The following is a 14,642-nucleotide window of genomic DNA, read 5'->3' on the forward strand; positions in this document are numbered from 1 at the left end:
CTCTCTGATGGCTGCTCGTGTCCATCTGCCTACTAGCGTGTCTTTCTGGCCCTGGGTCAGGATCTGGGTCCCAAGGCCTTTGCGGCCTTCCTTTCTTTTTTTTTCTTCCGGGGCCTTTTGAGGGGCTGAGAATAGATCCTGAGAGACTCTGAAAACAGTGGGGTTTGAAATTCTTATTTGTTTTAAACCTGCTACCTATTAATTTCATTTGGTGACCCCTAGTTCTTGTATTATGGGAATAAGTAAATAACTTTTCCTTATCCACTTTCTCAACATCACTCATGATTTGCAATCACATCAAATAATTAAATCAGGTTTGTTTGTCAAGAGCTGTTTTCATAAAACCATGTTGACTGCATTAATTGTATTCCCAGAATTTGATTGATTTGATATCAGCTTTTCAATTATTTTTCTTGAGGTTGATGTTGGGCTAGCTGGCCTATTTTACTAGGATCCTCCTGTTTTCCCTTTCTGAATATTGGCACACCATCATTGCTGTTCTATTCTTTGGGAATTTCCCTGTCAGTCCAAGATTTATTAAAATTAATATTGGTCTAAATACTAATATGCTGTTGAAATGGATGAGACAGTTTGCTCCTCTCAGAATTATTTTTTCAGGATGTCTGCAGAGTAAAACAGATGTCACTGCATCAGTTACACTTGATCTGTATTTTCAAGGTTTACTTCACAACCATGGGACCTAGAAAATTACATTTTCGTAAATGAAAGTTGAAGTTCTTCTGTAATCATCTGACACGGGTTGCGGGAGCCCTGGGCACAGGCTTGTAGTACCTTAATTTGGCTTTGCACATAGCAGGTCACTAGCAGAACCAGGAAAACAACATAGATCTCCTGGGTCACAGACCAGTGCCGTATCCACTAGACTATACTTCTAGATTCTAGAGCACAAAGTTGGTGGCGAGTTCCATAGCCTTGGAATAGGCAGGGCTCTGCTTATCACCATATTATCTAGAAACTGGTGTGTGATTTCCTAGTGACTCTGGGCACTTACAGTTAAAACACACCTGTTGATTTTTCTTTTCCAGGTCCCAGTTAATATGACCATTGTCCAGCTCATAGAGGTGAGACTCTGCCAATGAAAACAATTCCTGCATCTGAGATGAAGGGAATCCTGAGTCTGAGGCATGCCGAATGAGCTGCTTGATCCAAGCCCTTTGGGGGAATGGAAAAGTTCTGTGTCTGAGACAAGGTTTTGGAGCAGAAAGCCACATTGTCTCTGGAAAAGGAATATGGGGAAGGTTTCAGATATGAGATGGGGTATACTCAAAGGTGATGTGTACATGAGTGAGTGGAAGATCTTTGGCCTGGGATGGGCAGAGATGGGGTAGAGAGCAGGCTCTGGTTCTGGGGTAGATCTGGAGTGGAGGGGCAGGTCACAGACAGAAATGTGGTTGAGAAGGGAAAGGACTCAGACTTGGAAGTGGTTTGGAAAGAGGAGGCGGGGGAAGGCCCCAGTTCTTCAAATGATGATCCCTGTATGTTTTCCACACATGAGTACACATGCAGGTCCGAGTCTGGAAATTCTTCAAAAGCAGTGTCCGTTGATCTGCACGTGCAGTAGTTTCCCTTGTGCTCCCGACCAAGGATATCTGAGGCAGGGCGGGTCAATGCCTCTCTAGTTCCTTTTTACCTCTGCATTGCCTGAGTTGGAATCATGTCCTCCTTCACTATAACCTGTAAAATAGAAAATATTTTTAAGTAGTTTATATTGTAGTTTAGTAGTTTAATTTTCTAATAAGTTTAGAGTAGTTTTTTCCTCCCCAGTTGAGGGCAACCATCCCTGGTTCCAGGATTATGCCCAGAGTCCTGGGATTCAAGAACTGCATCTCCTGCCCTTGCTCCTTCTCCATCAGTGATGAACATCAACAGTGCTTGTACTGTCTGAGTGCAGCATGTATCTCTGCAAAGTGCAGTATCTGTTGAGCCTTACCACCCACAACTTGAGAGGCACGGGGGCTTTGCCTAAGAAAGTACCTGATGGCGGAGGCTATGAAGTCCCTCTCTGATCCAGGCCCAGGAGAACCCCCTTATTGTCAGCCTCAGCCAACCAGCCGTGCCCTCCAAGCATGGAGTGGAGCCTGTAACACTGAAGCCGAAGGACTCTTCCTTCAGTGCTCCTCATGAAAGTAGAGAGCATTTTGATGGGCACAAGGACAAAATCATGCAAAGGACAGTCAATAAGAAATGTGTTTCCTCCTTGAGCCAGTCCAGGTTGGGTGAGATGTCGTGTCTCACCCAAAACCAATGGAACCAGCTCTGCCAAAGACCCCCAGGTTGGAAGGCAAGGTGGGCAAAAAGATCTGCCCATTCTGAAGGTGGTACCAAAGTGTAAAGCACAGATGCCCACCGGTTCTGTGAGTCCTGGTCCGAACCAATTGTCAGCACTGCCTTGTTCATTTAAAGATCATTAAACTGCAACAGATGAGCTGAGTCTTCAGGTGTAACTGCTGGAACTCCTTGGACCCTAGGCTGTTACTTATGTAACACTGGAGGATATATTCAACTTGGTGGTGGTACTGGTGACTGGAGACAGAGCTTGGCTGCACTACCAGAAATTCACCCTGGCAGATAAGGGCTCTGAGAGACTAGACTTCCTGGTAAATAAAGCCTTCTCCTCCACAGGTCTGCAATTTTATGTCATTTAACTACCAATCTTTGTTAGTGAAATATGACTTTAATAACTACTTCAGGCTCACGGACTCCAGAGATAAACTTCCTGTAGCCTTTTATTTATTTAAAGTGAAATGTATTACATCACCACAGGTTCGTCTCTGGTTGCTATAGTGAAACTCAAGAAGCTCAATCTATTTAGATTAACAAAGAGAAGGTTAAAGGGGTGACTTGATCAGTATGTAAATACCTAGGGAGGACAGATATTTAATAATGAGCTCTCCAGTCTAGCAGACAAAGGTATACAAGTTGAAGGTTGAGAAATTCAAACTAGAAATAGGCATAAAATTTTAACGGGGCTGTTGATTAGTTGTAGTTAACTCATGATTAACTCAAAAACTTAATTGTGATTAATCGCACTGTTAATAGCATATGAATTGAAATTTAATAAAATATTTTTGGATGTTTTTCTACATTTTCAAATATATTGATTTCTGTTGCAACACAGTGTACAGTGCTCACTTTATATTATTTTTATTACAAATATTTTCACTATAGAAATGATAAACAAAAGTAATAATATTTTTCAATTCACCTAATACAAGTACTATAGTGCAATCTCTTTATCATGAAAGTTGAAACTACAAATGTAAATTTTTGTGTGTGTGTTACATAACAGCACTCAGAACCAAAATAACGTAAAACTTTAGAGCCTACAAATCCTGTCAGTCCTACTTCTTGTTCAGTCAATTGCTCAGACAAACAAGTTTGTTTACTTTTATGGGAGATACTGCTGCCTGCTTCTTATTTATAATGTCATCTGCAAGTGAGAACAACTGTTCGCATGGCACTTTCGTAGCTGGTATTGCAAGGTGTTTATGTGCCAGATATACTAAACATTCATATGCCCCATGGTGCTTTGGCCACCATTCCAGAGGACATGCTTCCATGCTGATGATGTGCATTAAAAAAAATGCATTAATTAAATTTGTGACTGAACTCCTTGGGGGGAAAATTGTATGTCTCCTGTTCTGTTTTACTCGCATTCTGCCATATATTCCATGTTATAGCAGTCTTGGATGATGACCGAGCACATTTTCATTTTAAGAATACTGTCACCGCAAATTTGACAAAATGCAAAGAAATACCAGTGTGAGATTTCTAAAAATAACTACAGTACTCAACCCAAGGTTTAAGAATCTGAAATGCCATCCAAAATCTGAGAGGGACGAGGTGTGAAGCATGCTTTCAGAAGTCTTAAAAGAGCAACACTCCGATGCAGAAACTACAGAACCCAAACCACCAAAAAATAAAATCAATCTTCTGCTGGTGACATCTGACTCAAATGATGAAAATGAACAGATGTCGGCCTGCTCTGCTTTGGATTGTTATCAAGCAGAACCCGTCATCAACATGGATGTATGTCTTCTGAAATGGTGGTCCAAGCATAAAGGGACATATGAATCTTTAGCACATCTGGCATGTAAATATCTTGGGATGTCAGCTACAACAGTGCCATGCAAATGCCTGTTCTCACTTTCAGGTGACATTGTAAACAAGACGCAGGCAGCATTATCTCCTGCAAATTGTAATCAAACTTGTTTGTCTGAGCGACTGGCTGAACAAGAAGTAGGACTGAGTGGACTTGTAGGTTGTAAAGTTTTACATTGTTTTGTTTTTAAATGCAGTTACTGTACATAATTCTACATTTGTAAGTTTAACTTTCATGATGAAGAGATTGCACTACAGTACTTGTATTAGGTGAATTGAAAAATAGTATTTCTTTTGTTTTTACAGTGCAAATATTTGTAATAAATATATATATATATAAATGAGCACTGTACACATTGTATTCTGTGTTGTAATTGAAATCAATATATTTGAAAATGTAGAAAACATTCAAAATATTTAAATAAATGGTATTTTATTATTGTTTAACAATGCGATTAATCATGATTATTTGTTTTAATTGCTTGACAGTCCTAAATTTTAAGTAAGCGTAGTCAACAGTAGGAGCGATTTTCCAAAGTTTGTGCTGTACTCTTCATCTCTGGTAATTTTTTAAATCAAGATTGGACCTTTTTCTAAAAGATTCTCTAGTACAAACAAGAATTATTTCAGGTAAATTCTGGGGCCTGTGTTATAACAGATCATACTAGATGGTCGCAGTGGTTGGTCCTTTCTAATCTTGGAATCTATGAAAACCCACTCAGTGTTTGTTTGTTTGTTTTTTCCCCAAAGGCTAGCATCAATACCTTGGGGTGTTTGTTCTGTATTTGAATATTATCTGAACTCCAGACACAAGCCCCATATTGAGAGGTTGGGGAAAACTTGTTCTCTCAACTTCAGCCAATCTCTAGTAATATCTTCAATTCCTGTGTGTTTCTAATTCAGAAATTGCTTGACTCTCTTTCTGGTGTGTGGAAAGTGGAAGAGGGCCAAGACAAAAACAGGGTTCAAAAAAGAACTAATAAATTCATGGAGGATAGGTCCATCAATGGCTATTAGACAAGATTGGCAGGGATGGTGTCCCTAGCTTCTGTTTGCCAGAAGCTGGGAATGGGTGACAAGAGATGGATCACTTGCTTACCTGAGTAGTTGAAAATGATGGTGCACAGGTCTCTCTCTGTTAGGCCACATGGTTCCATGCACCTACATGGTGTCATTTGCCAGACTCCACTTATGGTGTCTGCAAACTTGGCACCACTCGATTTACCGACCGAACAGGGACCACATCGACTCCAGCTTACTGTTCCCACCAGAGTTATCTCCTCCCTTGCTTAGTGGTTGAATCCAGAAAAGGTCACTGTGGGGACTTCTTTCAGCCCTTCTGCACCTAGGACCACCCTTGTTACGGATGTCTCCTTTCTGGGATGAGGGGCACTCATTTGAACAACTACACTGCTCAGGGTATCTGAACCCCATGGGAAGCCAGGCTACATATAAACTTACTGGAACTGAGGGCAGTCTGCCTTGTGTGCAAGGCCTTCCTTCCCTTCATGCTGGACAATATCACTGTGGTGGTGTATGTAGACAAACAAGGAGCAAGATCTCATCCTCTCTGTCCAGAAGACATCAGTCTTTGGAATTGGTGTGTTAGGCACCATGTCACACTGCAGGCTGTATACCTCCTGGGTATTCACAACGCCATTGCAGGCAAGCTAAGCAGAAGATTTTCTGCAGATCGTGAATGGGAGATTCATGATTCAGTTCTAACCATGATAGTTAGACAATGAGGTGCTCACTATGGGATCTCTTTTCATCCTAGATGAACAGAAGGCTTCTCCTATGTTGGTTTTAGGGGAGCCATAGGTTGCAACTCCCAGGGTGCTGCTTCCCTGCTGTCTTGGATGGATGGCCTCAGATCCTCCTTTCGTCCTATTTCCCCCCTCCCCCCAAGTTGTAGAGAAAATATGCAGTGACAAAGTCAATATCATTCTCATAGTACCTTACTGGACCAGACAGTTCATGGAACTTCTAACTGTGTCCACCCACCCATTTATCAGGACCACCCATTTCTGGATCTCCTAATCCAGCATAGGGGGGAAATCAACCACCCCAGCCTGGCTCATTCCACTTTATGGCCTGGTGTTTGGATGAGCATCAGAAATAGAATGCTTATGCTCTGCCCCCATTCAGGAAATCCTTAATCAAAGTAGAAAGAATTCCACTAGAACCTGCTATCTAACCAAATGGAGGTGCTTTTTGGCCTGGGCATGACTCCACCAACATTTACTAGATACTATGGGCATTCTGGCTGTTCTGGACTCGCTCCCATTCTTGAAGAATTCAGGTCTAGCTCTTAGTTTGCTGCGGGTACACCTAGCACCCGTGAATTGATGTTACGATTTATGAAGGTCTTGATCAGGACCTTCCCACCAATCCTTAAACCTGTGCCTCAATGGGACCTTAACCTTGCCCCGTTGACACTCACAGAACCACCCTTCGAACCTGCGGCAACATGTGCCATGACCCACCTGTCCATGAAGGTGGTGTTTTTAGTGGCCATCACTTCAGCCAGGAGGGTCAGTGAGCTAGGAGCCATCATCGCAGACCATCCCCATACAGTGTTTCACAAGAGAAATTTTCCCTTGGGTATGCTCCAGATTTCTCCCCAAGATTGATTCTGAGTTTCACATCAATCAAGCAATACACTTACTTGTGTTTTTCCCAAAACCGCATGGTTCCTCCGAAGAGAAGAGATTCACTCCCTTGACGTCCAGTACACCCTGGTGTTCTGTCTTCAAAGAACCAAATCCATTAGAAATCTCTGAGATTTTTTACTGCCGTAGCAGAAAGATTGTGTAGGCAAGCCATATACTCCCAGAGAATTTCTAAGTGGGTTTTGGGATTCATCTTTAGAATGCTACAAAATAGCAGGAATTCCTGCCTCTATAGCATCCCTATCTGATGTCCCACTGCAGGACAGGGCAGCAAATTGAAGATCTGTTCATATGTTTGCAACACACTACACTCTAGGTCAGGTATCAGCTGTGGATGAAGTGGTAGGAATGGGAGTATTGCAAGCATCTTTGTTGCCAGCTTCCTTGCACCCTCCTGCAGTCTGAACATTGTTTGCCAATCACCCAGGTATGGAATATACACAGGGACCATCACTTGAAAAAGAAGTGGAAGTTATTTACTGTTACTGGAGGTTCTTTGAGAAGTGTGGTCCCTAGCTGTATTCCACTACTTGCCCTCCCTCCGCTCTGCTTCAGATCGTGTTGGATTTGCAATAAGAAGAGGAACTGGAGAAGTGTTGACTTGCATTGACTGTTATACCCTCAGTCAGGTATACAGATAGGGACTACATATCTCGAAGAACCTCCACTTATGGTAAGTAACGTCCGCATCAGGGATGGATGGTCACACTCCACTCGTTACTAGATTAACTGATTTTTTTATTTTTTCTGCCTCCAGGTGAGAATCACCCCTGTCACACAGCCTGGAGCTCCCCAGATGGATGGCAACACCTGTCACAATGTTGTTTCTGAGGTACCTGAACCACCCTTCCACCATCATTGAGGCAGTGCAGAGCTGGAGTTAAGGCCCCAGGTCCTTGCCTTTTCTCTGATCGTCCTCTGTGTTGGACTTGCAGGTGATCTATGAAATAGAGTTCAATGGGACCCATGGAATCCAGAATGTCTCCGTCCAGCTTAAAGTGACCAGTGTCTCTGGGAACTCTCTGCAGCAGCGGTTCACACTTCAGTTCTGGGTCAGTGCCCTAGTTTCACATGGATCCTTGCAAGGGCTTGGGTTAGTGTCCTGACTTCATTTGAGTCCTTGGGTGAGGAGATCTGGTTAGTACCATGAGAGTATGTGGACCTTAAGGAATCAGGGGTCAACATCCCAGTCTTATACGGATCCTATGGAGTATTGGGGTCAGTGTTTTGGTCTCAGGTAGGTCCTCAAGGTAGGGACAGATGGGCTCAGTGCCCTGGTCTTGTGCAGAGCTGGAGGGTGTTGGTGTCCTGCTCTTGGATGGTCTCTGGGGGAGGGGAGGGAAGAAATCAGGGTCAATATTTTTGTCCCAAACATGTTATGTAAAGAGAGGATAGGAGGCAGTGCTGTATTTCACTTGTTCTGAGCAGAGCGGCTGGTGTCCTTTCCAGATGCTACATGACCTGTGCCCTGGCAGTGGGGGATGGGAATTGCCTTGAAGGGTCAGTGACCTTTCCCAACTCCTTAGGTTCTAAGGCTGGAGGACAAAGCTGGGAAATATTTAATCTGTCTGTAAGTTAGTACTGGAGAGGCCCACTCTTGTGCCAAGTGGCTACAATATAATGTGGGAGGTGTGATATGGGTTGCTTGACTCAGAACAACAGAAGCTTGTTGAGGTAGTCCCCAAAACCCCTCTTCATGAGGACAGAGTAATAAGTTGTGTTTGTGGGAGAGAATATCTGTGACCCAAAACTTCAGGGCTGTGGAAGGGCAAGGGTGAGTTCTTCTTTTGAGTATCCTCTGCATATTCCCATTCATGGGAATGCTCTGACCAGAGCAGCCTGAACAGTAAAATTCTACTAGAAATAGCCATTGGAGCATCCATGTGCCTTCCTTGCTTATCCCACTTCCTTGGTTCCCCACAACCTCCCTCCCCAATTCCAGACGTTCTAGGGCGATGGTCTCAAACTTTTTTACTGGTGACCTCTTTCACACAGCAAGCCTATGAGTGCAACCCCCCCAAATAAATTAAACACACTTTTTAATATATTTAACACCATTATAAGTGCTGGAGGCAAGCAGGGTTTGGGGTAGAGGTTGACAGCTCACAACCCCCCATGTAATAACCTCGCGACCCCCTGTGGGGTTCTGACCCTCAGTTTGAGAACCCCTGTTCTAAGGCAAGTGTTTAAAAGGAGCATGGTGCATCATTGCTTCAGTGCCTTCCACTGTGGACAGCTGGACCCTTACATTGTTGCTATTGGATCCTTTCAGAACCTATAAGTAGATAGGCAGTTTGTATGGGTTAGTTGGTACATAAGTTCACAGGGTTACATAAAGGATAACATGACAGATCAGAAGGCTAAGGAGCCTGGATTCAAAAGATGCATCTGGTGCCAAGGTGTATTCCTAGCATCGGGCACATATCCCAGATGCTTGACATGTTTGGGAGAAGGGCATTCTCTCTCTAAATGTCCAAACTTCTCATCATTTATCAGAAGGGCAAAGAGAGACAAAACTGGCTCAAGGCAATTTTATTGTATGAAGCACTGAAGTGGCAGCTTGTTTTCAGATACTGGGAGTTAAAGCTGTCTTCATCAGCTGTGTAGGAAAAGCGCTGCAGTGTGGCCACACTGACAGCTACCAGCGCACTGTCATGGCCACATTTGCAGCATTTGCAGAGGTGTTGGTAGTGGTGCATTATGGACAGCTATTCCAGCGTTCAAGTGGCTGCAATGTGCTTTTCAAAAGAGGGGGGTGGGGTGGAGTGTGACAGGGAGCGTGGGGGAGACAGAGAGAGTGGATTTTTGGAGCTGACACTGTGTCAGCTCCCTGTCTTGCAAGTTCCGACCCCTTCCTCCACCCCTCTCTCATTCACTAAATGCAAATAGCCTTCTTTGTTTTTTTCCTCACAGACCAGATAAGCAGCTGCTCCGAAACGGATGACCCCCTCCCCCCCCGCCCTCCATGCTGCTTCTCTCCTCAAGCAAACACTAGCTGTGGACATTCCAAAGGGATCCCCCCTGCCTGCCTCATTCACAGCAAACAGTAGCGGTGTTTGTTTTTTAGCTAAGCAGCTCCGGGAGCCCTGAGTTCACAACAAAACAAACAGAGGCATCAGAACACAACAAAGAGTGTCATCTTTACTTAAAAGCATTATGGGAAGGTTCTGGAGGTCAGTTACAGCGTAGTAAGATTAATCACTGTTTACACTGGCATCCCAGCGCTTCAGCACCAGCGCTGTTCTCTTTATTCCTCTCGTGGAGGCGGAATACATGCAGCGCTGTAGCCAGGAAGATACAGCGCTGTATGTGCCTTGCCAATGTGGACGGGAAGTAAGTTACAGCACTGTAAAGCCACTACCGGCGCTGTAACTCTCAAGTGTAGCCAAGGCCTATGTCAGGCACGGTATCCAAGAGAGATGTTAGGATCTGAAAAAAAGGTCTGGATCAATGACAGACTGTTTCCAGAGCTGTCCCATTTCAGAGAGACTCAGTTGCAGTACTGAGGAAAAATTTGCAGCCCTTCTCGGTGTCAGCCTTATTACAAAGAGTCAATCTGAGTGAGAAGAACATACTAGGACAGAATCTCATTTATGGAGCCAGGCTCTGATTTAAGCTCTCAGTGCAGAGCTAGGAGCCATTCCTCTATGGATCTACCAAGACTGGATCCAGAGGAGCCTGTCATGAGGGTGAGATCTATGGAGCCAATTAAGAAAACTCAGGAGGGTTTGTTAACTAGCACTGTTCTGCATAGTATTACTGTTAAGCAATAATGTGATAAGCAGTGCGAGGTAATATCTTTTTTACCAGACCAACTTCTGCTGCTGAGAGGGACAATTTTTGAGCTACACAGAGCTCTTCCTGAGGTCTGGGAAAAGTACTCAGAGTGTCACAGCTAAATATAAGGTCGAACAGATAGTTTAACATAAGTAGTTACCACATTTTCTAAGGGACCATTGAAAGTGAAGTGGCCCATTATCACCCTTGTAGTCCTAGGACTGCACCACTGGAAAAAGGCATCACAGAACCAATGATATACCTGACATACCTTGATATTTTTATCCTCTGAACATACGGCTTAAACTCCCTCATAGATTTCCACCACAACTTCAACCACCACTGCCCACCCATCAAACTCTCTCTGGAACAGTCCTATACTAGCATCAACTTCCTTTACACCATAATCATCTTCACTCTGCAAACAACTATATACAAGGACCCCACAGATCATGACACCTATCTTCATAGATCCAGTAGCTAACTCGAACACACCAAGAACTCTGTTATCTACAGCCAGCCACTCAGATACCATAGAATATTGTCTGAGGAGCAAGTCCAGGATATACACCTTAAAACACTCAAAACTGCCTTCACCAAACAAGGACACTCCCAGAGAAGTAGATTGCATCATAGAATGGGCCACCCAAATACCCCAAGAGAACCTGCTTAAATACAGAAATAAAATCCGCTCTGACCACACACCCTCGTTCTCACCTACCACCTCACACTGGAACCCATATGGGCTATCATCAAACTAAAACTCCACCCTGGAAGAAATGTTTCCTGAACCCCCTTTTCTGGCCTACAGACAACCTCCCCGCAACCTCTCTTCGCTCAACAGAAGCAAGCTCCCCACAGATCAGGACACACTAACTCAAAGCGGCACCAGATGCTGCCGGAACAACAGATGCAAAACCTGCAGACGTATCTCCATTGCTACAGTGATCAACACCCCCCCACAACACAGCTTTCAAGACCTGTGGGTCTTACACATGCCTATCACAACTTCTGGGGGTACCTCATCCAGTGAACTAAATGACCCAATAACTATGTGGGTGAAAGCAGACAATCACTACGCTCTTGAATGAACTCACACAGGAAAATAATAGACAACAATACCACATCACCTATGGCTGAACACGTTCAACAAAGTGATCACTCTATATCTGACCTATCAGTCTTGATCCTCACAGAAAACCTGCACACCACTTTCAAAAGACAAACCTGGGAGCTTAAATTCATAACTTTGCTAGATACTAAAAATCATGGTCTTAAATACAGACACTGGATTTATGACTAATTACAACAATCTGTAACCCACTAATCCCTCTTGTAGTCCTGTGACTACAAGAGTGTTAATGGGTCACTTCACCTTGACTGGTCCCAGAGAATATATGCTAACTACTTATGTTAAACTATCTGTTCGACCTTGTATTTAGCTGTGACACTCTGACTACCTTTCCCAGACCTCAGGAAGACCTCTGTGTAGCTCAAAAGCATGTCTCTCTGACCAAAAGAAGTTGGTGCAATAAGGGATATTGCTTCATTCACTTCATTCATTGTCTCTCTAATATCCTGGAACTGACATGGCTACAACAACTGACATGTATACAACAGTGTTAGAGCAGTGAGCATACTGTGTACAACAGTGTTAGAGCAGCGTGGGCGACCGGGACCGGCTAGAGCTGCCTCTCACTCTGGCCGAGTTCTCGGAAGCCCTCCATCACATGCCCACCAATAAATCTCCAGGCATGGATGGGTTGACCGTGGAGTTCCACCACGTGTTCTGAGATGTCCTTGTCCCAGACCTAGTCACCGTCTGGGCCGAGTCTTTGCAGGGCGGGGTCCTCCCTCTTTCGTGCAGGCGAGCCGTGCTTGCCTTATTGCTGAAGAAGGGGGACTTGCGCGACTTATGGAATTGGCGTCCTGTCTCGCTCCTCAGCACGGACTACAAAATCATGGCGAAGGCCATCTCAATGTGGCTAGGGTCCGTGCTGGCGGACATGGTCTACCCAGATCAGACCTACACTGTCCCGGGCCACACAATATTTGATAACCTGTGTCTGGTCTGGGACCTCCTGGAACTAGGGTGTAGGGATGGTCTGTCGTTCACCCTCTTGTCCCTGGATCAGGCGAAGGCGTTCGACAGGGTGGACCTTGGGAATCTCCTGAGCACTCTGCAAGCATTCGGCTTTGGACCCTGGTTTGTGGGTTTTCTCCAGGTGCTGTATGCTTCTGCAGAGTGTCTGGTCAGACTCAACTGGACCCTGACCGAGCTGGTCAGCTTCGGGCGAGGAGTGCGGCAGGGCTGTCCCCTCTTGGGTCAGCTGTATGCTCTGGTGATCGAGCCCTTCCTCTGTCTCCTCTGTCGGAGGCTTACAGGGTTGGTGCTTTGAGAGCCGGAGCTGTGGCTCGTCCTGTCGGCATATGCCAACAATGTGCTCCTCGTGGTCCAGGACCCGGGTGACTTGGCGCGGGTGGAGGCTTGCCAGGCCATCTACTCGGCAGCCTCCTCCGCCTGGGTCAACTGGGTCAAGAGCTCTGGCCTGGTGGTCGGGGACGGGTGGCAGGCGAGCTCCCTCCCATCCACGCTTCAGGCCATCCGGTGAAGCGCGGGTCCGCTGCTCTATCTTGACGTTCACCTTTCTGCCACGCATCCGTCTCTGCCGGAGAACTGGCACAGTTTAGAGGGCAGGGTGATGGAGCAGCTCCAGAAATGGACAGGACTACTCCGGTGCCTCTCCCTCCGAGGGAGGGCAGTGGTGCTCAATCAACTAGTCCTGTCCATGCTCTGGTACTGGCTCAGCACCCTGGTCCCGGCCCCAGGTTTCCTGGCCAACCTCCGGACGGCGATTCTGGAGTTCTTTTGGCCAGGAATGCACTGGGTCTCTGCAGGGGTCCTCCACCTGCCCCTGGAGGAGAGGGGGCAGCTCCTGAAGTGCCTACACACTCAGGTCCATGTCTTCCGCCTCCATGCCCTGCAGAGGCTCCTGTATGGTGCAGGTAGTCCAGTGTGGAGCGTACTGGCGCACACCTTCCTCCGCCGCTTTCGAGGGCTCCGATACGACTGGCAGCTCTTTTATCTCCATCCGAGCGGTCTTCCGCAAGACCTTTCCGGGCTACCGGTCTTCTACCAAGACCTCCTCCGGACCCGGAAGCTCTTTTCAACGGCCAGATCCATGGCGGCCACCGTGGGGGCTGATCTCCTCACGGAGCCCCTGCTACACAACACCCAGCTTCATGTGCAGGTGACGCAGTCCCTCGCGGTGCGCCAGAGGCTTGTCTTGGCAGAAGTCACCAGGGCCAGAGACCTCCTGGACTACGATCGGGGAGACTGGCTGGATCCCCTGATGCTTGCTCAGCACATGGGGCTCTTCAGACCTCGCACTCCCCAGGAGGTGAAGGCCGCTTTACCGCCTGCTGCTCGGGCCTACCTCAACCGGGTCCCACCTTTTCACTGCAAGCCGGCTGCACAACCTGCAGCCGGTTCTGTTCCAAACCACGCCAAGGAAACATCTGTACATGCTCGTGCTCCACATTCTTCACTTCCTCACCCTCACATCCCGCCCCGGCACAAAGTGGTGGGACCTTCTGCCACCTCTCGAGGGTGAGACGCTCTGGTGAGCTAGCTTATAATCCACCCTGATTCCAAAGCCTACCGGGGATATCAGTTGGCGGCTCCTTCACGGGACCATGAGCACGGGCATGTACTTGGTGCGGTTTACCCCCTCCCAAACACCTACCCCTTTTGCGGCATGAAGGAAACCCTGGTGCACATTTATCTAGAGGGTGCCAGGTTGCAGCCCCTATTCCGGCTCCTCTTAGATCTCTTCTTATGGTTTTGGTTGCACTTTTCCTCTCACTTGTTCATCTATGCACTCCCCATCCGTGGCCCCACAAAGTCGCGGGATCTCCTTATCAACCTCCTTTTAGCCCTGGCCAAACAAGCCATCTACAAAACCAGGGAGAGGAGGTTGGCTGATGGGATTTCCTGCGACTGTGGGGCCTATTTCCGTTCCTCCGTCTGTTTACACATCTGGGCAGAGTTCCTCTGGGTGGCGTCCGCTG

The 14,642-nt window shown here is 46.3% G+C and overlaps 1 protein-coding gene across 4 annotated transcripts in view; it reads left to right on the plus strand.

The window, feature by feature from the left end:
- TCTN3 (tectonic family member 3) overlaps positions 1-14,642 on the plus strand; it is an 82,388-nt gene that overhangs the window by 38,773 nt on the left and 28,973 nt on the right. For 2 of the 4 annotated variants that reach the window (XM_075073003.1, XM_075073004.1), the window contains exons 7-9: positions 1,047-1,082; positions 7,552-7,626; positions 7,730-7,846. The exons of 1 other annotated variant lie outside the window; for it this stretch is intronic. In XM_075073003.1, coding sequence (XP_074929104.1) covers positions 1,047-1,082; positions 7,552-7,626; positions 7,730-7,846 — 228 coding nt within the window. The remainder of the gene's footprint in view (positions 1-1,046; positions 1,083-7,551; positions 7,627-7,729; positions 7,847-14,642) is intronic. One more of the 4 variants, XM_075073005.1, reaches the window with a different exon arrangement.

This window comes from Chelonoidis abingdonii, chromosome 16, assembly GCF_003597395.2.
Source record: "Chelonoidis abingdonii isolate Lonesome George chromosome 16, CheloAbing_2.0, whole genome shotgun sequence".
Taxonomy (NCBI): domain Eukaryota; kingdom Metazoa; phylum Chordata; order Testudines; family Testudinidae; genus Chelonoidis; species Chelonoidis abingdonii.